Below are 25,106 nucleotides of genomic sequence, written 5' to 3'. Positions count from 1 at the left end.
AAAATATCTACGGACGATCAACGACAAATAGTACCGATATAAAATCATAAAAAATATTCTAAAAACTAAATCTTTTGGACCGGAACAAAAGGTGAATAAATAAAAAACATTCCAATGAGGCAGTAAACAACTATAAGTAAAAAAACAAAATCTAAAGATCTAATAAGTAAGAAAAATTAGCAAGTATTCTAAACAACTGAAGCAAATATTAGTCGACTATTTTATCCTGATTTTGTAGACCCGAAGCATTTCAATTTTTAGTTGGCAATAATATTTTTAAAACTTAAATTTTCGCAGCAATGTAAACTGTTAATCTCGAAATTTGTTTTGGCAACTTTCAATTCTGCTTTTAAAATTAAAAGGAGAGTTATTTGGACAATATCTAAAGTAATCTCTTGGAGTACTGTTGGTTTTGGCACAGTATTAGGCAAAAAAATGGTTCTGAAAGGCTTTGAAATAAACAGAATAGAAAACCATATAAAGAATGAAAATAAATACCAAAAGACCTTTTCAACACATTTTTATAGAGTAAAGTGCCATTTATTATGCTAAGACGACCTATATAGTTTTCCTACAGTAGAATGTGCCGTCTGTTAAGTTGAGATGACATTTACAATTTCCCGTAGTGAAATGTAAAAAATATTATGCCAAAATTAAGATTTTTCTTTAAGAATCGGACGAATCAGAAGTCGAATTATCAGAAGTATCTGACGTAGTATCACTTGAATCAATATTACTAGTACAAGGGACAGTGATACACGACTTAGATCTACTTATTGGTTTCTTTCTAGGCGACCTAGTTTCTGTATAGTGAATTACGGGCGGTTTTTTGTTGTATAAATTGAGGAAATTTTTAGGAGAGATTTTAGTAGAGGATGGAGCTAGCGATTTGCGAATAAAATCGTAATAAGAAATATCTGATGCATGGTCGTTGGGTTCACCAGATCCTAATGAATGTAATTGAGTTAAAACGGTTTGCTTTAAAACAGCATTTGGTTCCTTTTAAGAAATCTAGTGGATTTATAACAGTTGCATTGTTGTAGTATAGATAATTTGGTTGAATTTAAGTAAAGTTAAAAAATATAATTTAACTTACAAAAGTAAAGCCAGGAGCATGGTGTAGTGGTAAGAACACTTGCTACACCACACACGAGGTCGTGAATTCATTCCCCACTGCTCTTATGCTGTAGCGCCCTTGAGTAAGGTGCTATAAACAGTATGAACTCCTGCCGAGCCAGCAATTATTTCAGCAGCATAATTCCAGGGCAATTATAGTCTACAATATTCTAAACTGCCACAGGCAACTCGAGACTGGGTCGGAGTACCTGATGTTACTCTATATTTAAGTATAAAAAAATATATAAAAAAAAGAGGTTATAATGAAATAAAATAAGTAGACCAAAGTTTAATCAATTTTTCTTAGTAAGGTATAAGTAAAATTAGTTTAAATAAAATTAAAAAAAAAGTTTATATTCACGTGAATCACTTCCAAGCGAAATCTCTGAAGAAACTGCCAATCCCGGATGCTTTTTAGGAAGAGGAGTCGATCTCAGAGTATGAAAATATCTCTTCATGTCAGGTTTTAGAGGAGGAAGTTGCTCTTTGTGTTCAGAGGTCACAGAAGAGGAGCTAGATATTCCACTGTCATCTGTTTTGGTGTCGTTTTCTTGTGAGGATTTACATTTAATTGATTCAGTTTTCTGTAGAAAAAATTATAAAATTAGATTAACTTTATACTAAAACTAATATACTAAAACTTAATAAACATTTGATTTCATTATAATAATTAAGACCGTTATTATTAAAAAATTTTTCTATTTTTATTATTTACAGCACCTTCATTGGTATTTAAAGAACTGTATACATGGGCATAAATACATAGTAATTAATATAAAATAAAAGACTTAATTAAAAAACAAAAACACAATTTTGCACAACCTTTATATATAGACCATAGGTTAACAAGGTTGAGAAATATTCAATCAACTAATTGTGTAACATGATATAGAGTAAGAAACTAATAAGGTTTATAAATACCTTGGTTTGGATTTCTTTAATAAAATCTAACCACTTTAGAATCTTGGAAAATTTTTGTAACGTATCTGTAATATCACCAGTCACAGCAAGATCTAAACCTTGTTTGCATTTCTTAAAAGGTCCGACCCGGTCTCGATTGAATAAAACACGAGGGGTGTTCACACGAACTGAGTCCACCAAGCTGGCAAAGGGTTCAACCTTTATAATAAATTAAGTTAATTGTGATGTAAATAGATATGCAACTTTTATTGATACATTACTAAAATAAGCAAAAAAAATGTGTCAAATGGTCAAGTATAATGGACAAAGAAATAAAAATAAAATCAACAAATAATAGTTGAGTAAAATAAATAAAAAACAGATATCTACCATAAAAAACACATTTGGCTACCATGTCTAGTAGTACAGTACATTTTTACAAATAAATAGGTACAGAAACCATAGTTAATAGCACAATCCTAAATAAAATCTAAGTCAATTTGATCCCCTTACCTCTAGTGAAGTTCCCATCACCAGAAGTAAATCACAGACTGGAAAATCTTTAAGATAATAATAAAATCTTTTTGGTAAATCCTCCCCGAAAAATACAATGTCAGGTTTTACTATTCCAAAACATAAAGGGGTCACTTCACATCTGGGTATAACACCCCGAAATATTTTATTCTAAAAAAATTGTTCAATTACCACATTTTAAAAGCACAACTAAAATTTTGTATTAAAAACATGATTAAAAACTCCAATAGCATAGACTTCTACTCTTTGATTTCGGTTTATATTATCTAAAGTTAAATGCCGTAAGAGTATATGCTTTAAAATCATTATTTCAACATGCATAGTTAAGTTACCTTTATATGATCTCCATTATATTTCTTGCCACAGTTAGTACAAGATGCTGACGAAAATGTTCCATGGGCCTCAACTAGCTTTGAGGGTGGAATTCCCGCCACTTAGAGTTTACCACAAAAATTAAAAACTAAGTTTAGTATATATATTAAAAAATAACCAACTTATATTGGCCTATTAACTATATACTTACATCTTTCTAAGCCATCAATATTTTGTGTGTAAGCTCTCAGTAGAATTCCTTTTTCATATAAACATCGAATAAAATAATGAGCAAAATTGGGCTGATATTTTCCACTTGGGTATAACTCCTTTGCCAGTTCATAAAATGGTTTGGGGTTGTTGTGAAAGTAGTTTAGATCAAATACAGCAGTGGGATTGGGTAGTTTGTATTTTTTAAGATTGTCGTATAACCCAGTCCCAGGTGTTCTAAGGTACAAAACCTAACTTTATATACATACTTTTATACAAAATAAAAACACAATTAGGAGATAAAAAAAAATCATTTTTTACCTGAAATCTGGAATTCCACTGCCTGTACTTATCCCAGCACCTGCCATTACAACAACATTTTTAACTGGTCCAATGCTGATGAAATGAGCGAGATCTTCTAGCGTTGATAACTTCCTAGTGGCACGAGCGCTGTGTGAGACATACACACGCTTTTTTGTGTTTGAACTTGAATTCCTATAATCCTGAGAACTACAATTATATAAATAACATTTACAATTTTTTTAACAATTAACATAGTCAAGAAAAAAAATTTTTGTTAAATATTTTGCATGGGTCATATAATATAAAACATACTACATATAATTATAAACATGTAAACCTTTTGGTTGCTTCTTTTCTGGTTCCAATGTTCAGTTTTGCCAAAGATGAAGTCAAGTCGTTGACATTTTTCTGTTTTTTCCTTCGCCTTCCTTTTTTCTTTGCTGTGGTTTGATCCGTTGATATATTTACAGAACTCAAACTAGCTTTCGCCTTCTTTTTAGAACCATGGGTCTTAAAACAGTTAAAGTTAATTAAGTTAAAACTTTTAAATTAGAAAATAAAAAAAACAAGTCTTACCTTTTTTGTGTTTGCAAAACTCTGTTTCTCCATTAAACCTACGAAGGACAAAAGCCTAGGCCTTTCTAATGATAAAACACTAGAAAGCATACGCCCAATATCTACTTATCTAGTTCTTATCATTGCACTTGAAGGTAAGGACGAAGTAAAACAAAAATTTACAAAATTTAATTTAACTTTAAATAAATGTTTTCATAACTTTATTGTAACAACCGCATGCTAGCGCAAAAGAGCGTTTCCCACGGTAATCCATAGACACTTCATACATAAATTATTAAATAATTTGCTAAACACTGCTATTTACAGCAAAATTTTATGATTTTTATTAAATTACAATATTTACAAAAGTACACGTCAGGATTTTTCTACTTAAATATTCACATAAATCTCAGTATGATATAATACAAATAAATTAACAAAGTAGCTAATATAGATTGATCTAAACAAAGGGACATGGCTATTATAAGCTGGCAGGCCAATGTAAATCTATTATTTTACAAAAAATTATCTTTTCAAACATCTTAATAACTTTCAACCCTAACACCATCACCAACGAATGCGTTTTGTCTATTAACACCAAGTCCAGGACCTACAATATTTTGGTTACTTCTCATCGGCGCCCTTACCAACTTCTCCACCAAGTTTTTAGCCTTATTTTCTGTAATAAAATGTTGCAATTGAAAAGAAATAAAATCCTATGCTTTAATATTGTTGCAAAAAATATTGTTTTTACGGTTATGTAACTAACCTGTTAATGGAAGACGTTTTTCTTGTCCTAACATTTTTGGTGGTTGCGTAATTGTCTTATAAGGACCATCTGTATCACTCGGATTTTCCTCATGAATAGGCTTGTCATTTCTAAACAATATAAAAACACCCTTTCTTTATTTTATACCATTGACATTAACTTTATGAAATATCACACTTACTTATTGTTTTTCGTTGGTTGAAGTCGTCTTGTTATAATATGAGATTCAGTTACTACTGAGCATTCTCGGGATGCTGAAGAGTTCTTTTCCTTTTAAATAATACATATTTGAGTATATGTAACCATATAAGTACAGAAATTTTATACTAGTTGTCAAAATATGTAAATAAAATACCGGTCGACTAGCTCTTGATGAGTTTTTCAGCCAATTATTGACCTTATCAGCCGGATCAAGAGTGTTGGCGTATGGAAATCTTTTTGGTCGTTTTCGGACGGTCCTTTCTGCTAATAAATGCTTCTTACTATCGGACCTAAAACACAGTAACAGTTTGATAACACTTCTAAACCTAAATCTTATCTTAAAATTGCAAAACAGTTTAATTTGACAGCAACGCAGAAACGTGCACTAAAAAATTTAAAATATTGATATTTAAATATTTTATTTTATAAAAACAATTTTAAAAATATTATTTATGAGACTTTAATTGACCCTGCTTTCTTGTCGATTGAATCCGAAGTTTCGTTGGACTCTTCAGTTATTCGAGTACATTCACGAAAATCCTGTGGAGCTCTTCCCAATCCTTTACCTTCATTGTCTGAATTTCTAAACACAATATTAACAGTACAAAAAAAGAAATATATTCTAATTTGAATAAAAGATATTCTTTAATTTAAATAAAAAATAGACGTTTTATCCCAGATTAGATAACCTTTAATGTAATAACTCTAAAATAGATAATAACATAAACGATTTGTACTACTTGATACATAATGACAACCACCCAATTTTAAATATAATTCTAACAACTTAGAACTTCTACTTACTCGTATGTACTTGGCAGCTCATATCCGTTTTTTTCATCTGATTCCGTGTTCTCATAACATCGTCGATTCCTGAAACTATTCAATATATTAGCTACCTCTTGAGGTTTAAAAACGACCGACTTTTCACGATCGTAAGAAGGGCGTGGATGATCAGAGTTTTTGTTCCGGACTTTGCTGATAATATCTAACGCCTCCTGTACAACATAGAAATGATAAATGGTAAATATATAAACGTTTAAAAATACAAAATATTAGGTAATATTAACACATGCTAAATTTATTTAATACAAACTAACATTACTAAATTTTTTTTTATCTTATTAAAGAGTTTCTATGCTGTGTAAAACTTTGTATAAATCTCACTTGTGATGTGACCGTATCTCCGTTACTTGGTCTCAAACTTAACAGATTATTAACAACATCTGCTGCTTCTTCAGCACTAAGCTCAATCCCTGCATCATATTCGTTAACATCGGGTAAATAGGTTTCGTTCAAATGTCCAGCCATAGGGATATGTGGTAGACTCATTTCCTCACGATGTGGGGTGCTGTATAAGTTAGGATTGAACTGGTCATATTGTGAAGGATTGTCGTGGTTTGAGTGATGTTCGTTGCCTTGGTAAGGGTTTCTATTGATCTCATTTATCCCAACTTAAACAATAAAGTTGAATATCTTATCTTATCGTAATGCAACCATGTTTGGCCAAAACTACATAACAAGGTTCACGCAATTAACAAAACCTTTAACTCAGACTTCAAGGCGAGCATTAGCTTATAAGTTTATCAAGTCTGAATTATATTTACATTGGTTTCTGTTGTCTTTAATTTGATTTAAGAGTTGCAATGCTGCATCAGGAGAATATTGACTTGAAAGTTTACCTGAAAAAGGTATTATAAAATCAAAGGTGAATAATATAGTGTATATATATTTTTTAAGTTCATCGATAAATTCCTATTTTTAACAATAAATACCTCAAAAATGAATTATGTAAAGAAAGCCATTAGCAAATATAATATACTTATATATTTATTTAATAATATGACTTTAATTAAATAAGTTGAACAACATACCTTGTAATGGAGTGGGAGATATATAAGAGCTCTTATCCTGGAAACCAATCTGTTCGTTCCCACTTAACGGAACATTCATTCTTCTGTAAAGTATAAATGATTTGTGGTTATCAAAATGTCAAGTACCATAACTTTAACTCAAAGCATAAAAAATATGATTTACATCATTCTAAAAAAATGTCTTCTGCTTACTTAAAAGGTTCTGCTTGTGGAGAGTGCATGTTATATGTAGGTGGCAAAATGGCGTTATTCATACTCCCTATATTACTTATATTGTTCATGTTGTTCATATGGTTCAAGGGTATCTTTCCCGTGCTGTTGTAAGTGTAACTTGTCCCATCTCTATAGGGTTCTTCATGATGCTTGAAAGGAAAATGTTTAACTAATTGTTTCAGCAACTTTTCAATTATTTATTTAACATACTATATTACTTAATTGATATAAAGATGAACAATAACTTTATATACAAATTCAAGTTTTAAATTATTATAATTTGTACAAGATCATAACGTTAAAGAAATGTGAAAATATTTATGATTCTATTTATTTTTTTACTTCTTCCATAATAACTTCTCCGCTCATGGGACGCAACCTGTGTCCGTTTCGGTGATTCCCCGCTGCAGAACTTTCGAACGAAGTTGTTTTCGAATGACATCTTCGCAATTTCCCTTAATGGAAAATATCGTTTATTAACCATATTTTAACAAAATTAAGAAATACAAAATACAAGCTCTTGTTCGAATAAAACATAAGGACGCAAGTCTTATTTAATAATTATACTGGCATTAAGTACTTAAATGTTAAAATCTAAAGTTATAAATTAAAAAAAAACATTTCGCCTCTCTTAAATCCCGTTATTAAGATCTTACTATAGGGCCGTTTGTTAACACTAACAACCTACAAATGAATGTTAAAGTACGTCGCTTTTAAACCTTGATTACATTAATTTATCAAGTGGAAAAAGCTATTTTCTTTTACCTTCTCCAGTATTGTGTGATTTTCGTGCTAAGTTCGTCATTTCTTTTTGCTCATTTTTTTCATCTCTTCGATTTTTCAACCAATAACAAAGGAACAAGGAAAGTATAATCGCAATCACCAACGCAACAAGAATAATTGATACAATAACTGGAAGTCTGCAATATTTAAAAGTTGAAAATTTATTATTTTTTAAAGAAGAATTTATTGAAAAAAATAAATCAATTTTTTTGCTCACCTTCCGTTGCTGTCATCATCTAAAAATAGTAAAAGTTTACAGATAGGAATTTTTTGAAGAAAAAATAGAATAAAGGTTTAAATATTTAATTAAAAGGCATTATAACTACTTTAATATTACCTGGTGGTGATGGTTGAGTTGTTATAATTGGCGACTGCGTTATGGCATCCACAACTAAAAAACATTACATTCAATTTTAGATTATGCTCTTTATTGATTTCTTTGCAGTAATTTGCATATTGTGACACCATTAATTGTTACCATCATTTTCTTTATCGTCATTTTTGCTTCCACCATTTTCTTCATCACCGCTATCTTCTTTTTCATTATCTTCAGAGGGAGGTGGAGTTGTTGTAATTATAAAAGGCTGGGTTGTTGTTTCTGGTGCAAATGCCGGCACTATAAAAAGCACATTTGTTTAAATATCACTTTTAAAGCAAGCGAAGGTTGGCACTAAAAAGATAGAGCATATAACGATACGTTATAAAAAAAAACATAGAAAAAAATAAATAAAAAAAATAACGGCTCCAGTGGAATATCATCTTGTTCAGCCCCCCTTATTACAATTCGTGCAGTGTACTTTGTAAACTTTTAAAGTAACTCTGCTTTCTATATTTAACTATAAAAATTGTTGTTTACATATTTTAACAATATTGTAACTCTAACCTGGTGTTTCACATCGATCACCAAGGAAATCATTCGGGCAACTACAAACAAAATCGATGTTTCTAGAATGACAGATTCCACCATTCTCACAAGGTTCGTCTTCACAACGATCAGGATCTAAAAAAGAAAATAACAACACTTAAAAAACATAAAAAATTACTGCAATTTAAAAGCGTTAATGTTAACCTTAAATATATATTTTATACACAAAAGCTTTCCTATGTATATTGTATGTTTTTTTTATATTTGCTTTGTTGTCATATTACATTAACTTTGGTCCCTAATTATAAGGTATATGTGATGCTATTGAAGCAGTATGCAAATTAAAAAAACTTTTAACCAAGAAAATGATTACTTATTTCACATAATTCGCCCTCGAATCCGTTTATACATTGACAAGTAAATCCATTATCTTCATCAACACATTCAGCTCCATGTTTACAAGGGTATGAAGCACATTCATCCTTGTCTGAAAATAAATCACAAATAGTCACAAAAAATAAACATTTTAATGCAAAAACTATAAGTTATTTATATGTGTATAGTATTCAGAAAAAAAACTTAAACAAATGTTGGTAAACTACAATTACGTAAGAAAATCACAAAAAGAGTTAACTTACTTATTTCGCAGTTAATGCCAGCATAAGCATCATGGCAAATACATTTGTAATACCCAGGATAGGTTTCACATGTTCCGTTGTTTAAGCAGGGATCAGAATCACAAACTACTTCGTCTGAGAGATCAACTAAAAAACACAAGCACAAATTAGTTCAAGTATATACATTTGTATCAAAACATTCTTATCTAGAATTCTACATATATTGCACTTTTAAAGTCTTGATATACTATATTGTCTTTATAACTTAACATTTTTTTTATCAAAAATATAATTTTTATTTATTATACACCAAGAGTAAGCTCACAAAACTTAGAATTTTTATTCACAGATTTTTACATTCAACAACTTACTTTCATATGTAAATTTAAATCCCTTCATGCTGTCAGATTCATCGCTGATAAATCCGATAATAAGAGGTCCGTACCCTGACAATACTCCATCGTTTATTTTATCCAAGCCCTCCCCGCAGTACCTTAATGTACAATTAATATTAGGTTTTAGCATTGATAGTAACACCACACCATACTATTAAAAGTTTTGTGGCTTCCAAGAGTCGTAGCAATCTAAGTTAGATTTTTGATTTACTTACTGCTGACATGCTTAACCAATTGGCAAAGTAAGGGTTAAGAAACGAAGTCAATGATATTCAAAACTGTGGTACTCAGACTTAGATTCACGATAAAAAATGATACACAAACAAACATAAAAAAGAAACTACGCAGCATATGTATGCTTCTGTTTTATTGAAATCCATACAAATAGCATTAGTAGCAAGCAAGCATGTGTAAGCCTAACTACAAAAGCCTGCAAACTATGTTAAAGCATTTGGAATTCGTGACAAAATCATGAAACAAATTAATTTGAAATTTATAACAAAGCTATCTGAAATGGTTACAATGAAACAGAAGCATGCAAAATGAATGAATAATATTAAATATCCAAGTTATTTATTTTTAAAGTGATTCAAGATTTCGCAATGAATTTCACGCATTTGATTTTATTAACAAGCATTTCTATATTTAAATTTGATTCGCATTTAAATTAGGTTTTAATAAATAACTAAGAAGCGCATAAACTATAAAGCCAGAACTGAAGCCTTTGGCGCAATACCCTAATACCTATCTGGCTTAGAATCACGAGAAGTTGCGTTAAACAGAACATTCAGAAAATCATATTTACAGTCTTCACTTTTCTCGATCGAAAATCGCTCAAAAACAACCTTGTAAAAATATTTGTACATAAATAATACTTACAAGATAAAAACTTGGCGTTGACATTTGAAATAAGCAAAGTTAATGTAAGCATTTCAGCCTTACAAACTAAATTAGCTCCACCCTAAACTTGCGATTTATGCAAAAAATCCAAGAATTTAGGTTCAACAAACGCTAAACCTACAAACAGATGCACGCATTTTTTACTTAGTCATTTTTTCGCTATAGGCTTAGGGCAAAACAACTTAAACGTCGGAGCGTTTTTTGCTTATTTCAAAAGTCAAAGTTCGCCGCAATTCCTGCTTACTTTTGTGGATCGTTTTTATTACTGGTAGCTTCGAATATAAACTGCAAAAAATCATATCTACAATTCTCACTGTTTTCCAGTGAAAAACGATCAAAAGTTACCTGGAATATTTAACGATTGAATAAAAAATATAAACTTGTTTATTTTGTATAGAACATACTTTGTAATTGTATCATGCCTTAAAATTAATTTACATTCAAATTAAAAAACAAGTAGAATCACTTACATAAAGTATACACTTTATATAAATAAAAAATAGTTTTTAAAAATTACATAGACAGTTCATTTTATCCTAAAAATACAAAAAAAAATTTTTTAGTCACAATTACTTACTGTAACTCTTCTGTTGGTTAGTATCCTATACGCACAGTTCTGATCGTTGGGGTAACTATCGGGGTAATTCGGGGACTCTACCATCCCAGATGGGTCATAAAACTCCTCCTGACAGGCGGGTTTTGGAGGTTCGGTGGGTTCTTCGGATTCGACGTCAGTTTGAGTTAAAACTAAAAATAAAAATATGCTGAAACGTGTGTTCTATTTAAATATAAGGATAAGCACATTAGTACAATTTTCTAAAATATTTTACTATTATATAATATATATATTAAAGCTTCCCACACGGGCTTAGATTTAAAAAATATAAAAAAAATTTTTTTTTTAATTATCTTTACTACTAACCCTCGGTTGGATAAATGAATAAAAATACGAATAGAAGTTTAATATAACTTTCTTTTGTTAGGAGCATTTTTTTAAGTCTTTTTTAATAGTTATCGCCTAAATAATTGTCTTTTATTTTAAATCTTTTACTTTACTGTTTTTTTTTAATTTACTTTAACTATTTCACTTTTATTTCGTTTAAGCGTAACCACAAATTACAAAAAGTGTCACCAATTATTCAGATCTTTTTTACGAATTAATATATCTATAATTTAAAATATAACAAAACTCTGCCTCGTAGCAACATATCTAATTAAAAATCAATATTTTAAACAAGATAAATAAATTTCAAGAACCCTCGACTTGTTATTGAACAAGTTTTGATTCAGAAAAACACGTGCTTGGCAATTACATATCATCCGTTCGCAATATATTTAGCCCTAGATTATAATATGAGAGTTATCAACCGCCTTTATATAACTGGTAAGCTGTAAATTTTGGTTGTATTTTCTTTTAAGTTTATATAAATACATAAATATAAACCTTTTTCATAGTGAGACCCTTTATTAAACTTTTTCTACGCAATTAAATCATTCTCTAATGTGAAATATACAAAAAATTTATTTTTCAATAACACATTATTTTATTTATAGTAATATTGAATCAAAATGCGGCTGTTACGTATATAGGTAACGTTGTCGTTTAAAAATATAATTTAAGAAGAATACATATTCACAAAAATCTACATCAAAAACAAGTTCGTTTTAACCAAAAACGACAGGTACAGCCATAGCCAGAATATACGAGAATATTTGAAGAATTGTTTGGCCGCAAGGTGATGATGCAGAGCCCGGAACAGCCGTTGTAGGACTCATAGGCAAGTTGGCATCATCAGCGTTGTTATTCATATCTCCTGGAGAAGGTGGCTCTGTTGTTGTTGTTGTTGTAATATTCAGACCAAGTAAAACTTTAAAAAAAATTAATCTATTTATTCATCTTTTTAATCTATATCTCGAATTGTTTTTTTAATTTGTTCAGCTGATTTTAAAATATTTAATAATGAACTTTCAATTGGCATTAGTGATCAGCAAAAATAAATAAAACCGTTTGTGCTGCACTTGAAGATATAAAATCAGTAAAAATTTATTTAAAGAATTTGAATAGTAGTACTCAGTAGCCCTGCTAAAAAATGCCGCGGATAAATTAAAAATGAAGTCCCATTTAATGAAAAATTCGTTAAATAATAAAACGTATTAAAGCTTATCTATGTTATCTTATAAACAGTATTATTAATCTCTTAATAAACAATAAGTGTTTACGTAAGACTTTATTTACCATCGACCAAAGATATTCTAGGTGGTGCCACACACTAAGATAAAAATATTACGCATTAGCAAATATTAGACAATACTTAAGAAATATAAAAGTCGAAATTTAGCATCAAACTAATTTAAACATTAAATTTTGAGAAGTTGTCTTATAAACTCACCTTGCCAGTTTGAATCAAACAAACAGCAGTAAGCATCAAAAAAATTACTCGATTCATTGTTGATTATATTCGATTTTTTACAAAAATCTTAAATTAATTAATTTTTTTAAATATCTTAAAGTACCTAATAATAAAATAGCCTTAAAATGATATGTGAAACTGGGCTAATAACTGTTCAGAATATAATTGATGTGTATATATATAGGATTTGAATTATGTAGATTGATTTTGTCGCAGAACAATTGTAACACGCGATCTATTTTCTTTTTTTTAGACTAAAATCATAACAGCTGACAAGTTAATCCAGGACATTACCGACAATACATTGTAAACTTATTTAATCTTGGATTAACCAAAGTTCAAAAAAATGTAAAACATCGGTATTTTGATAAGAATCAAAAAAAATATAATTTTATTATTATATTTCTGTTACTTCTTCCATAATAACTTCTCCGCTCATGGGACGCAACCTGTGTCCGTTTCGGTGATACCCCGCTGCAGAACTTTCGAATGAGGTTGTTTTTGAATGACATCTTCGCAACTTTCCTTAATAAAAAATAACGTTTAGTGAGCATGATTCAATAAAATCATTAATATAAAATACAAGCTTTTGTTAAAATAAAACATAAGGACGCAAGTCTTATTTAATAATTATACTGGCATTAAGTACTTAAATTTTAAAATCTAAAGTTAAAAATTAAAAAAAAAACATTTCGCCTCTCTCAAATCCCGCTATCAAGATATAACTATTAGGGCCGTTTGTTAACACTAACAACCTACAAATGAATGTTAAAGTACGTCGCTTTTAAACCTTGATTACATTAATTTATCAAGTGGAAAAAGCTAATTTCTTTTACCTTCTCCAGTATTGTGTGATTTTCGTACTAAGTTCGTCATTTCTTTTTGCTCATTTTTTTCATCTCTTCGATTTTTCAACCAATAACAAAGGAACAAGGAAAGTATAATCGCAATCACCAACGCAATCACCAACGCAACAAAAATAATTGATACAATAACTGGAAGTCTGCAATATTTAAAAGTTGAAAATTTTATAAAAAAATAAATCAATTTTTTTGCTCACCTTCCATTACTGTCATCATCTAAAAATAGTAAAAGTTTACAGATAGAAATTTTTTGGAGGGAAAATAGAATAAATGTTTAAATATTTAATTAAAAGGCATTATTAACTTCAATATTACCTGGTGGTGAAGGTGGAGTTGTTATAATTGGCGACTGCGTTATGGCATCCACAACTAAAAAACATTACATTCAATTTTAGATGATGCTCTATTTAATATTTCTTTGCAATAATTTGCATATTGTGAGACCATTGATTGTTACCATCATTTTCTTTACCGTCATTTTCGTTGCCATCATTTTCGGTATCGCCATTTTCTTTATCACCGCTGTCTTCTTTTTCGTCATCTTCAGAAGGAGGTGGAGTTGTTGTAATTATAAAAGGCTGGGTTGTTGTTTCTGGTGCAAATGCCGGCACTATAAAAAGCACATTTGTTTAAATATCACTTTTAAAACAAGCGCAGGTTGGCACCAAAAAGATAGAGCATATAACGATACGTTATAAAAAAAAAATAGAAAAAAATAAATAAAAAAAATAACGGCTCCAGTGGAATATCATCTTGTTCAGCCCCCCTTATTACAATTCGTGCAGTGTACTTTGTAAACTTTTAAAGTAACTCTGCTTTCTATATTTAACTATAAAAATTGTTGTTTACATATTTTAACAATATTGTAACTCTAACCTGGTGTTTCACATCGATCACCAAGGAAATCATTCGGGCAACTACAAACAAAATCGATGTTTCTAGAATGACAGATTCCACCATTCTCACAAGGTTCGTCTTCACAACGATCAGGATCTAAAAAAGAAAATAACAACACTTAAAAAACATAAAAAATTACTGCAATTTAAAAGCGTTAATGTTAACCTTAAATATATATTTTATACACAAAAGCTTTCCTATGTATATTGTATGTTTTTTTTATATTTGCTTTGTTGTCATATTACATTAACTTTGGTCCCTAATTATAAGGTATATGTGATGCTATTGAAGCAGTATGCAAATTAAAAAAACTTTTAACCAAGAAAATGATTACTTATTTCACATAATTCGCCCTCGAATCCGTTTATACATTGACAAGTAAATCCATTATCTTCATCAACACATTCAGCTCCATGTTTACAAGGGTATGAAGCACATTCATCCTTGTCTGAAAATAAATCACAAATAGTCACAAAAAATAAACATTTTAATGCAAAAACTATAAGTTATTTATATGTGTATAGTATTCAGAAAAAAAACTTAAACAAATGTTGGTAAACTACAATTACGTAAGAAAATCACAAAAAGAGTTAACTTACTTATTTCGCAGTTAATGCCAGCATAAGCATCATGGCAAATACATTTGTAATACCCAGGATAGGTTTCACATGTTCCGTTGTTTAAGCAGGGATCAGAATCACAAACTACTTCGTCTGAGAGATCAACTAAAAAACACAAGCACAAATTAGTTCAAGTATATACATTTGTATCAAAACATTCTTATCTAGAATTCTACATATATTGCACTTTTAAAGTCTTGATATACTATATTGTCTTTATAACTTAACATTTTTTTTATCAAAAATATAATTTTTATTTATTATACACCAAGAGTAAGCTCACAAAACTTAGAATTTTTATTCACAGATTTTTACATTCAACAACTTACTTTCATATGTAAATTTAAATCCCTTCATGCTGTCAGATTCATCGCTGATAAATCCGATAATAAGAGGTCCGTACCCTGACAATACTCCATCGTTTATTTTATCCAAGCCCTCCCCGCAGTACCTTAATGTACAATTAATATTAGGTTTTAGCATTGATAGTAACACCACACCATACTATTAAAAGTTTTGTGGCTTCCAAGAGTCGTAGCAATCTAAGTTAGATTTTTGATTTACTTACTGCTGACATGCTTAACCAATTGGCAAAGTAAGGGTTAAGAAACGAAGTCAATGATATTCAAAACTGTGGTACTCAGACTTAGATTCACGATAAAAAATGATACACAAACAAACATAAAAAAGAAACTACGCAGCATATGTATGCTTCTGTTTTATTGAAATCCATACAAATAGCATTAGTAGCAAGCAAGCATGTGTAAGCCTAACTACAAAAGCCTGCAAACTATGTTAAAGCATTTGGAATTCGTGACAAAATCATGAAACAAATTAATTTGAAATTTATAACAAAGCTATCTGAAATGGTTACAATGAAACAGAAGCATGCAAAATGAATGAATAATATTAAATATCCAAGTTATTTATTTTTAAAGTGATTCAAGATTTCGCAATGAATTTCACGCATTTGATTTTATTAACAAGCATTTCTATATTTAAATTTGATTCGCATTTAAATTAGGTTTTAATAAATAACTAAGAAGCGCATAAACTATAAAGCCAGAACTGAAGCCTTTGGCGCAATACCCTAATACCTATCTGGCTTAGAATCACGAGAAGTTGCGTTAAACAGAACATTCAGAAAATCATATTTACAGTCTTCACTTTTCTCGATCGAAAATCGCTCAAAAACAACCTTGTAAAAATATTTGTACATAAATAATACTTACAAGATAAAAACTTGGCGTTGACATTTGAAATAAGCAAAGTTAATGTAAGCATTTCAGCCTTACAAACTAAATTAGCTCCACCCTAAACTTGCGATTTATGCAAAAAATCCAAGAATTTAGGTTCAACAAACGCTAAACCTACAAACAGATGCACGCATTTTTTACTTAGTCATTTTTTCGCTATAGGCTTAGGGCAAAACAACTTAAACGTCGGAGCGTTTTTTGCTTATTTCAAAAGTCAAAGTTCGCCGCAATTCCTGCTTACTTTTGTGGATCGTTTTTATTACTGGTAGCTTCGAATATAAACTGCAAAAAATCATATCTACAATTCTCACTGTTTTCCAGTGAAAAACGATCAAAAGTTACCTGGAATATTTAACGATTGAATAAAAAATATAAACTTGTTTATTTTGTATAGAACATACTTTGTAATTGTATCATGCCTTAAAATTAATTTACATTCAAATTAAAAAACAAGTAGAATCACTTACATAAAGTATACACTTTATATAAATAAAAAATAGTTTTTAAAAATTACATAGACAGTTCATTTTATCCTAAAAATACAAAAAAAAATTTTTTAGTCACAATTACTTACTGTAACTCTTCTGTTGGTTAGTATCCTATACGCACAGTTCTGATCGTTGGGGTAACTATCGGGGTAATTCGGGGACTCTACCATCCCAGATGGGTCATAAAACTCCTCCTGACAGGCGGGTTTTGGAGGTTCGGTGGGTTCTTCGGATTCGACGTCAGTTTGAGTTAAAACTAAAAATAAAAATATGCTGAAACGTGTGTTCTATTTAAATATAAGGATAAGCACATTAGTACAATTTTCTAAAATATTTTACTATTATATAATATATATATTAAAGCTTCCCACACGGGCTTAGATTTAAAAAATATAAAAAAAAATTTTTTTTTAATTATCTTTACTACTAACCCTCGGTTGGATAAATGAATAAAAATACGAATAGAAGTTTAATATAACTTTCTTTTGTTAGGAGCATTTTTTTAAGTCTTTTTTAATAGTTATCGCCTAAATAATTGTCTTTTATTTTAAATCTTTTACTTTACTGTTTTTTTTTAATTTACTTTAACTATTTCACTTTTATTTCGTTTAAGCGTAACCACAAATTACAAAAAGTGTCACCAATTATTCAGATCTTTTTTACGAATTAATATATCTATAATTTAAAATATAACAAAACTCTGCCTCGTAGCAACATATCTAATTAAAAATCAATATTTTAAACAAGATAAATAAATTTCAAGAACCCTCGACTTGTTATTGAACAAGTTTTGATTCAGAAAAACACGTGCTTGGCAATTACATATCATCCGTTCGCAATATATTTAGCCCTAGATTATAATATGAGAGTTATCAACCGCCTTTATATAACTGGTAAGCTGTAAATTTTGGTTGTATTTTCTTTTAAGTTTATATAAATACATAAATATAAACCTTTTTCATAGTGAGACCCTTTATTAAACTTTTTCTACGCAATTAAATCATTCTCTAATGTGAAATATACAAAAAATTTATTTTTCAATAACACATTATTTTATTTATAGTAATATTGAATCAAAATGCGGCTGTTACGTATATAGGTAACGTTGTCGTTTAAAAATATAATTTAAGAAGAATACATATTCACAAAAATCTACATCAAAAACAAGTTCGTTTTAACCAAAAACGACAGGTACAGCCATAGCCAGAATATACGAGAATATTTGAAGAATTGTTTGGCCGCAAGGTGATGATGCAGAGCCCGGAACAGCCGTTGTAGGACTCATAGGCAAGTTGGCATCATCAGCGTTGTTATTCATATCTCCTGGAGAAGGTGGCTCTGTTGTTGTTGTTGTTGTAATATTCAGACCAAGTAAAACTTTAAAAAAAATTAATCTATTTATTCATCTTTTTAATCTATATCTCGAATTGTTTTTTTAATTTGTTCAGCTGATTTTAAAATATTTAATAATGAACTTTCAATTGGCATTAGTGATCAGCAAAAATAAATAAAACCGTTTGTGCTGCACTTGAAGATATAAAATCAGTAAAAATTTATTTAAAGAATTTGAATAGTAGTACTCAGTAGCCCTGCTAAAAAATGCCGCGGATAAATTAAAAATGAAGTCCCATTTAATGAAAAATTCGTTAAATAATAAAACGTATTAAAGCTTATCTATGTTATCTTATAAACAGTATTATTAATCTCTTAATAAACAATAAGTGTTTACGTAAGACTTTATTTACCATCGACCAAAGATATTCTAGGTGGTGCCACACACTAAGATAAAAATATTACGCATTAGCAAATATTAGACAATACTTAAGAAATATAAAAGTCGAAATTTAGCATCAAACTAATTTAAACATTAAATTTTGAGAAGTTGTCTTATAAACTCACCTTGCCAGTTTGAATCAAACAAACAGCAGTAAGCATCAAAAAAATTACTCGATTCATTGTTGATTATATTCGATTTTTTACAAAAATCTTAAATTAATTAATTTTTTTAAATATCTTAAAGTACCTAATAATAAAATAGCCTTAAAATGATATGTGAAACTGGGCTAATAACTGTTCAGAATATAATTGATGTGTATATATATAGGATTTGAATTATGTAGATTGATTTTGTCGCAGAACAATTGTAACACGCGATCTATTTTCTTTTTTTTAGACTAAAATCATAACAGCTGACAAGTTAATCCAGGACATTACCGACAATACATTGTAAACTTATTTAATCTTGGATTAACCAAAGTTCAAAAAAATGTAAAACATCGGTATTTTGATAAGAATCAAAAAAAATATAATTTTATTATTATATTTCTGTTACTTCTTCCATAATAACTTCTCCGCTCATGGGACGCAACCTGTGTCCGTTTCGGTGATACCCCGCTGCAGAACTTTCGAATGAGGTTGTTTTTGAATGACATCTTCGCAACTTTCCTTAATAAAAAATAACGTTTAGTGAGCATGATTCAATAAAATCATTAATATAAAATACAAGCTTTTGTTAAAATAAAACATAAGGACGCAAGTCTTATTTAATAATTATACTGGCATTAAGTACTTAAATTTTAAAATCTAAAGTTAAAAATTAAAAAAAAAACATTTCGCCTCTCTCAAATCCCGCTATCAAGATATAACTATTAGGGCCGTTTGTTAACACTAACAACCTACAAATGAATGTTAAAGTACGTCGCTTTTAAACCTTGATTACATTAATTTATCAAGTGGAAAAAGCTAATTTCTTTTACCTTCTCCAGTATTGTGTGATTTTCGTACTAAGTTCGTCATTTCTTTTTGCTCATTTTTTTCATCTCTTCGATTTTTCAACCAATAACAAAGGAACAAGGAAAGTATAATCGCAATCACCAACGCAATCACCAACGCAACAAAAATAATTGATACAATAACTGGAAGTCTGCAATATTTAAAAGTTGAAAATTTTATAAAAAAATAAATCAATTTTTTTGCTCACCTTCCATTACTGTCATCATCTAAAAATAGTAAAAGTTTACAGATAGAAATTTTTTGGAGGGAAAATAGAATAAATGTTTAAATATTTAATTAAAAGGCATTATTAACTTCAATATTACCTGGTGGTGAAGGTGGAGTTGTTATAATTGGCGACTGCGTTATGGCATCCACAACTAAAAAACATTACATTCAATTTTAGATGATGCTCTATTTAATATTTCTTTGCAATAATTTGCATATTGTGAGACCATTGATTGTTACCATCATTTTCTTTACCGTCATTTTCGTTGCCATCATTTTCGGTATCGCCATTTTCTTTATCACCGCTGTCTTCTTTTTCGTCATCTTCAGAAGGAGGTGGAGTTGTTGTAATTATAAAAGGCTGGGTTGTTGTTTCTGGTGCAAATGCCGGCACTATAAAAAGCACATTTGTTTAAATATCACTTTTAAAACAAGCGCAGGTTGGCACCAAAAAGATAGAGCATATAACGATACGTTATAAAAAAAAAATAGAAAAAAATAAATAAAAAAAATAACGGCTCCAGTGGAATATCATCTTGTTCAGCCCCCCTTATTACAATTCGTGCAGTGTACTTTGTAAACTTTTAAAGTAACTCTGCTTTCTATATTTAACTATAAAAATTGTTGTTTACATATTTTAACAATATTGTAACTCTAACCTGGTGTTTCACATCGATCACCAAGGAAATCATTCGGGCAACTACAAACAAAATCGATGTTTCTAGAATGACAGATTCCACCATTCTCACAAGGTTCGTCTTCACAACGATCAGGATCTAAAAAAGAAAATAACAACACTTAAAAAACATAAAAAATTACTGCAATTTAAAAGTGTTAATGTTAACCTTAAATATATATTTTATACACAAAAGCTTTCCTATGTATATTGTATGTTTTTTTTTATATTTGCTTTGTTGTCATATTACATTAACTTTGGTCCCTAATTATAAGGTATATGTGATGCTATTGAAGCAGTATGCAAATTAAAAAAACTTTTAACCAAGAAAATGATTACTTATTTCACATAATTCGCCCTCGAATCCGTTTATACATTGACAAGTAAATCCATTATCTTCATCAACACATTCAGCTCCATGTTTACAAGGGTATGAAGCACATTCATCCTTGTCTGAAAATAAATCACAAATAGTCACAAAAAATAAACATTTTAATGCAAAAACTATGTTATTTATATGTGTATAGTATTCAGAAAAATAACTTAAACAAATGTTGGTAAACTACAATTACGTAAGAAAATCACAAATAGAGTTAACTTACTTATTTCGCAGTTAATGCCAGCATAAGCATCATGGCAAATACATTTGTAATACCCTGGATAGGTTTCACATGTTCCGTTGTTTAAGCAGGGATCAGAATCACAAACTACTTCGTCTGAGAGATCAACTTAAAAACACAAGCACAAATTAGTTCAAGTATATACATTTGTATCAAAACATTCTTATCTAGAATTCTACATATATTGCACTTTTAAAATCTTGATATACTATATTGTCTTTATAACTTAACATTTTTTTTATCAAAAATATAATTTTTATTTATTATACACCAAGAGTAAGCTCACAAAACTTAGAATTTTTATTCACAGATTTTTACATTCAACAACTTACTTTCATATGTAAATTTAAATCCCTTCATGCTGTCAGATTCATCGCTGATAAATCCGATAATAAGAGGTCCGTACCCTGACAATACTCCATCGTTTATTTTATCCAAGCCCTCCCCGCAGTACCTTAATGTACAATTAATATTAGGTTTTAGCATTGATAGTAACACCACACCATACTATTAAAAGTTTTGTGGCTTCCAAGAGTCGTAGCAATCTAAGTTAGATTTTTGATTTACTTACTGCTGACATGCTTAACCAATTGGCAAAGTAAGGGTTAAGAAACGAAGTCAATGATATTCAAAACTGTGGTACTCAGACTTAGATTCACGATAAAAAATGATACACAAACAAACATAAAAAAGAAACTACGCAGCATATGTATGCTTCTGTTTTATTGAAATCCATACAAATAGCATTAGTAGCAAGCAAGCATGTGTAAGCCTAACTACAAAAGCCTGCAAACTATGTTAAAGCATTTGGAATTCGTGACAAAATCATGAAACAAATTAATTTGAAATTTATAACAAAGCTATCTGAAATGGTTACAATGAAACAGAAGCATGCAAAATGAATGAATAATATTAAATATCCAAGTTATTTATTTTTAAAGTGATTCAAGATTTCGCAATGAATTTCACGCATTTGATTTTATTAACAAGCATTTCTATATTTAAATTTGACTCGCATTTAAATTAGGTTTTAATAAATAACTAAGAAGCGCATAAACTATAAAGCCAGAACTGAAGCCTTTGGCGCAATACCCTAATACCTATCTGGCTTAGAATCACGAGAAGTTGCGTTAAACAGAACAATCAGAAAATCATATTTACAGTCCTCACTTTTCTCGATCGAAAATCGCTCAAAAACAACCTTGTAAAAATATTTGTACATAAATAATACTTACAAGATAAAGATTTGGCGTTGACATTTGAAATAAGCAAAGTTAATACAAGCATTTTAGCCAAACCAACTAAATACACTTAATTTAAACTTGTTGTTTAGACTAGATATCCAAGTATTTAGGTTCAACAAACGCTAAACCTACAAACAGATGCACGCATTTTTTACTCAGTCATTTTTTCGCTATAGCCTTAGAGCAAAACAACTTTAACGTCGGAACGTTTTTTGCTTATTTCAAATGTCAAAGTTTGCCGCGATTCCTTCTTACTTTTGTGGATCGTTTTTATTACTGGTAGCTTCGAATATAAACTGCAAAAAATCATATCTACAATTCTCACTGTTTTCCAGTGAAAAACGATCAAAAGTTACCTGGAATATTCAACGATTAAATAAAAAATATAAACTTGTTTATTTTGTATAGAACATACTTTGTAATTGTATCATGCCTTAAAATTAATTTACATTCAAATCAAAAAACAAGTATCTTCACTTACATAAAGTATCCACTTTATTTAAATAAAAAATAGTTTTTAAAAATTACATAGACAGTTTATTTTATTAAAAAAAAATCAAAAAAGTTAATTATTTTAGTCACAATTACTTACTGTTACTCTTCTGTTGGTTAGTATCCTATACACACAGTTCTGGTCGTTGGGGTAACTATCGGAGTAATTCGGGGACTCCACCATCCCAGATGGGTCATAAAACTCCTCAAGACACGCGGATTTTGGAGCTTTAGTGGGTTCTTCGGATTCGACGTCAGTTTGAGTCAAAACTAAAAAATAAAAGTATGCTGAAACGTGTGTTCTATTTAAATATAAGGATAAGCACATTAGTACAATTTTCTAAAATATTTTACTATTATATAATATATATATTAAAGCTTCCCACACGGGCTTAGATTTAAAAAATATAAAAAAAATTTTTTTTTTAATTATCTTTACTACTAACCCTCGGTTGGATAAATGAATAAAAATACGAATAGAAGTTTAATATAACTTTCTTTTTTTAGGAGCATTTTTTTAAGTCTTTTTTAATATTTATCGCCTAAATAATTGTCTTTTATTTTAAAACTTTTACTTTATTGTTTTTTTTTAATTTACTTTAACTATTTCACTTTTATTTCGTTTAAGCGTAACCACAAATTACAAAAAGTGTCACCAATTATTCAGATCTTTTTTACGAATTAATATATTTATAATTTAAAATATAACAAAACTCTGCTTCGTAGCAACATATCTAATTAAAAATCAATATTTTACAAGATGAATAATTTTCAAGAACCCTCGACTTGTTATCGAACAAGTTTTGATTCAGAAAAACACGTGCTTGGCAATTACATATCATCCGTTCGCAATATATTTAGCCCTAGATTATAATATGAGAGTTATCAACCGCCTTTATATAACTGGTAAGCTGTAAATTTTGGTTGTATTTTCTTTTAAGTTTATATAAATACATAAATATAAACCTTTTTCATAGTGAGCACACCCTTTATTAAACTTTTTCTACGCAATTAAATCATTCTGTAATGTGAAATATACAAAAAATTTATTTTTCAATAACACATTATTTTATTTATAGTAATATTGAATCAAAATGCGGCTGTTACGTATATAGGTAACGTTGTCGTTTAAAAATATAATTTAAGAAGAATACATATTCACAAAAATCTACATCAAAAACAAGTTCGTTTTAACCAAAAACGACAGGTACAGCCATAGCCAGAATATACGAGAATATTTGAAGAATTGTTTGGCCGCAAGGTGATGATGCAGAGCCCGGAACAGCCGTTGTAGGACTCATAGGCAAGTTGGCATCATCAGCGTTGTTATTCATATCTCCTGGAGAAGGTGGCTCTGTTGTTGTTGTTGTTGTTGTTGTAATATTCCGACCAAGTAAAACTTTTAAAAAAATTAATCTATTTATTCATCTTTTTAATCTATATCTCGAATTGCTTTTTTAATTTGTTCAGCTGATTTTAAAATATTTAATAATGAACTTTCAATTGGCATTAGTGATCAGCAAAAATAAATAAAACCGTTTGTGCTGCACTTGAAGATATAAAATCAGTAAAAATTTATTTAAAGAATTTGAATAGTAGTACTCAGTAGCCCTGCTAAAAAATGCCGCGGATAAATTAAAAATGAAGTCCCATTTAATGAAAAATTCGTTAAATAATAAAACGTATTAAAGCTTATCTATGTTATCTTATAAACAGTATTATTAATCTCTTAATAAACAATAAGTGTTTACGTAAGACTTTATTTACCATCGTCCAAAGATATTCTAGGTGGTGCCACACACTAAGATAAAAATATTACGCATTAGCAAATATTAGACAATACTTAAGAAATATAAAAGTCGAAATTTAGCATCAAACTAATTTAAACATTAAATTTTGAGAAGTTGTCTTATAAACTCACCTTGCCAGTTTGAATCAAACAAACAGCAGTAAGCATCAAAAAAATTACTCGATTCATTGTTGATTATATTC

General features: G+C 29.4%; 4 protein-coding genes across 8 annotated transcripts; all 4 read right to left on the bottom strand.

Moving 5' to 3' along the window:
• Positions 1 to 13: 13 nt before the first annotated feature.
• On the bottom strand, positions 14 to 4,121 carry LOC145754643 (NAD-dependent protein deacetylase sirtuin-2-like). 3 transcript variants are annotated; one of them, XM_082570731.1, is made up of 9 exons: positions 3,952 to 4,121; positions 3,713 to 3,885; positions 3,394 to 3,582; positions 3,074 to 3,309; positions 2,883 to 2,983; positions 2,530 to 2,700; positions 2,038 to 2,235; positions 1,487 to 1,700; positions 14 to 947 (listed from the first exon to the last, which is right to left on the bottom strand). In XM_082570731.1, exons 1-9 carry the CDS (start codon positions 4,039 to 4,041, stop codon positions 667 to 669), a joined length of 1,653 nt encoding a protein of 550 aa, XP_082426857.1. In that variant the 5' UTR covers positions 4,042 to 4,121; the 3' UTR covers positions 14 to 666. The 3 variants fall into 3 exon arrangements, with proteins under 3 accessions (XP_082426857.1, XP_082426858.1, XP_082426856.1); XM_082570732.1 differs by having other exon boundaries at positions 1,478 to 1,700; positions 3,394 to 3,567; XM_082570730.1 differs by having other exon boundaries at positions 1,478 to 1,700; positions 3,952 to 4,120.
• Positions 4,122 to 4,405: 284 nt separating this feature from the next.
• Positions 4,406 to 11,619, bottom strand: LOC145755169 (uncharacterized). The gene is made up of 22 exons (XM_082571395.1): positions 11,470 to 11,619; positions 11,125 to 11,294; positions 10,392 to 10,492; positions 9,624 to 9,745; positions 9,274 to 9,399; positions 9,009 to 9,122; positions 8,654 to 8,770; positions 8,249 to 8,386; positions 8,108 to 8,161; positions 7,988 to 8,006; positions 7,753 to 7,907; positions 7,330 to 7,442; positions 6,967 to 7,136; positions 6,775 to 6,857; positions 6,508 to 6,582; positions 6,068 to 6,354; positions 5,705 to 5,898; positions 5,370 to 5,483; positions 5,055 to 5,190; positions 4,881 to 4,969; positions 4,700 to 4,809; positions 4,406 to 4,609 (listed from the first exon to the last, which is right to left on the bottom strand). The coding sequence occupies exons 1-22, from the start codon at positions 11,534 to 11,536 to the stop codon at positions 4,473 to 4,475; spliced, it is 2,691 nt and encodes an 896-aa protein (XP_082427521.1). The 5' UTR covers positions 11,537 to 11,619; the 3' UTR covers positions 4,406 to 4,472.
• A 506-nt stretch (positions 11,620 to 12,125) lies between these two features.
• LOC145755287 (uncharacterized) lies at positions 12,126 to 17,663 on the bottom strand. 3 transcript variants are annotated; one of them, XR_014284191.1, is made up of 13 exons: positions 17,514 to 17,663; positions 17,169 to 17,338; positions 16,436 to 16,536; positions 15,668 to 15,789; positions 15,318 to 15,443; positions 15,053 to 15,166; positions 14,698 to 14,814; positions 14,279 to 14,431; positions 14,137 to 14,190; positions 14,019 to 14,037; positions 13,795 to 13,961; positions 12,784 to 13,483; positions 12,126 to 12,415 (listed from the first exon to the last, which is right to left on the bottom strand). XR_014284191.1 is itself a non-coding variant. In XM_082571513.1 (12 exons), exons 1-12 carry the CDS (start codon positions 17,578 to 17,580, stop codon positions 13,356 to 13,358), a joined length of 1,338 nt encoding a protein of 445 aa, XP_082427639.1. In that variant the 5' UTR covers positions 17,581 to 17,663; the 3' UTR covers positions 12,780 to 13,355. The 3 variants fall into 3 exon arrangements, 1 of the variants encoding a protein (XP_082427639.1); XR_014284192.1 differs by having other exon boundaries at positions 14,294 to 14,431; XM_082571513.1 differs by lacking the exon at positions 12,126 to 12,415 and having other exon boundaries at positions 12,780 to 13,483.
• A 1,160-nt stretch (positions 17,664 to 18,823) lies between these two features.
• Positions 18,824 to 25,092, bottom strand: LOC145755374 (uncharacterized). Its single transcript, XM_082571599.1, has 14 exons — positions 25,036 to 25,092; positions 24,882 to 24,915; positions 24,310 to 24,513; positions 23,215 to 23,384; positions 22,479 to 22,579; positions 21,711 to 21,832; positions 21,361 to 21,486; positions 21,098 to 21,211; positions 20,742 to 20,858; positions 20,323 to 20,475; positions 20,181 to 20,234; positions 20,063 to 20,081; positions 19,839 to 20,005; positions 18,824 to 19,527 (listed from the first exon to the last, which is right to left on the bottom strand). The coding sequence occupies exons 1-14, from the start codon at positions 25,090 to 25,092 to the stop codon at positions 19,400 to 19,402; spliced, it is 1,566 nt and encodes a 521-aa protein (XP_082427725.1). The 3' UTR covers positions 18,824 to 19,399.
• Between the last annotated feature and the right edge of the window lie 14 nt (positions 25,093 to 25,106).

This window comes from Corella eumyota, chromosome 6, assembly GCF_963082875.1.
Source record: "Corella eumyota chromosome 6, kaCorEumy4.1, whole genome shotgun sequence".
Taxonomy (NCBI): Eukaryota; Metazoa; Chordata; class Ascidiacea; order Phlebobranchia; family Corellidae; genus Corella; species Corella eumyota.
This window is presented reverse-complemented; position numbering and strand designations above follow the sequence as displayed.

Excerpts from the sequence above, each read along its gene's own strand:
- LOC145754643 (XM_082570730.1), bottom strand. The coding sequence starts at position 4,041 with ATGCTTTCTAGTGTTTTATCATTAGAAAGGCCTAGGCTTTTGTCCTTC. Across the intron at positions 3,310-3,393 it reads AGTGGAATTCCAGATTTCAG|AACACCTGGGACTGGGTTAT; the intron begins GTAAAAAATGAT and ends TTTGTACCTTAG. Across the intron at positions 2,984-3,073 it reads TATTGATGGCTTAGAAAGAT|TGGCGGGAATTCCACCCTCA; the intron begins GTAAGTATATAG and ends GTAAACTCTAAG.
- LOC145755169 (XM_082571395.1), bottom strand. The coding sequence starts at position 11,536 with ATGCTCCTAACAAAAGAAAGTTATATTAAACTTCTATTCGTATTTTTA. Across the intron at positions 7,137-7,329 it reads GAGAAGTTATTATGGAAGAA|CATCATGAAGAACCCTATAG; the intron begins GTAAAAAAATAA and ends TTTCCTTTCAAG. Across the intron at positions 5,484-5,704 it reads GAGCTGCCAAGTACATACGA|AAATTCAGACAATGAAGGTA; the intron begins GTAAGTAGAAGT and ends TATTGTGTTTAG.
- LOC145755287 (XM_082571513.1), bottom strand. The coding sequence starts at position 17,580 with ATGCTCCTAACAAAAGAAAGTTATATTAAACTTCTATTCGTATTTTTA. Across the intron at positions 15,444-15,667 it reads ATTTAAATTTACATATGAAA|TTGATCTCTCAGACGAAGTA; the intron begins GTAAGTTGTTGA and ends TGTGTTTTTTAG. Across the intron at positions 14,815-15,052 it reads GGGCGAATTATGTGAAATAA|ATCCTGATCGTTGTGAAGAC; the intron begins GTAATCATTTTC and ends TTTCTTTTTTAG.
- LOC145755374 (XM_082571599.1), bottom strand. The coding sequence starts at position 25,092 with ATGAATCGAGTAATTTTTTTGATGCTTACTGCTGTTTGTTTGATTCAA. Across the intron at positions 24,514-24,881 it reads TAGAATATCTTTGGACGATG|TTTTACTTGGTCGGAATATT; the intron begins GTAAATAAAGTC and ends TTTTTTTAAAAG. Across the intron at positions 21,487-21,710 it reads ATTTAAATTTACATATGAAA|TTGATCTCTCAGACGAAGTA; the intron begins GTAAGTTGTTGA and ends TGTGTTTTTAAG.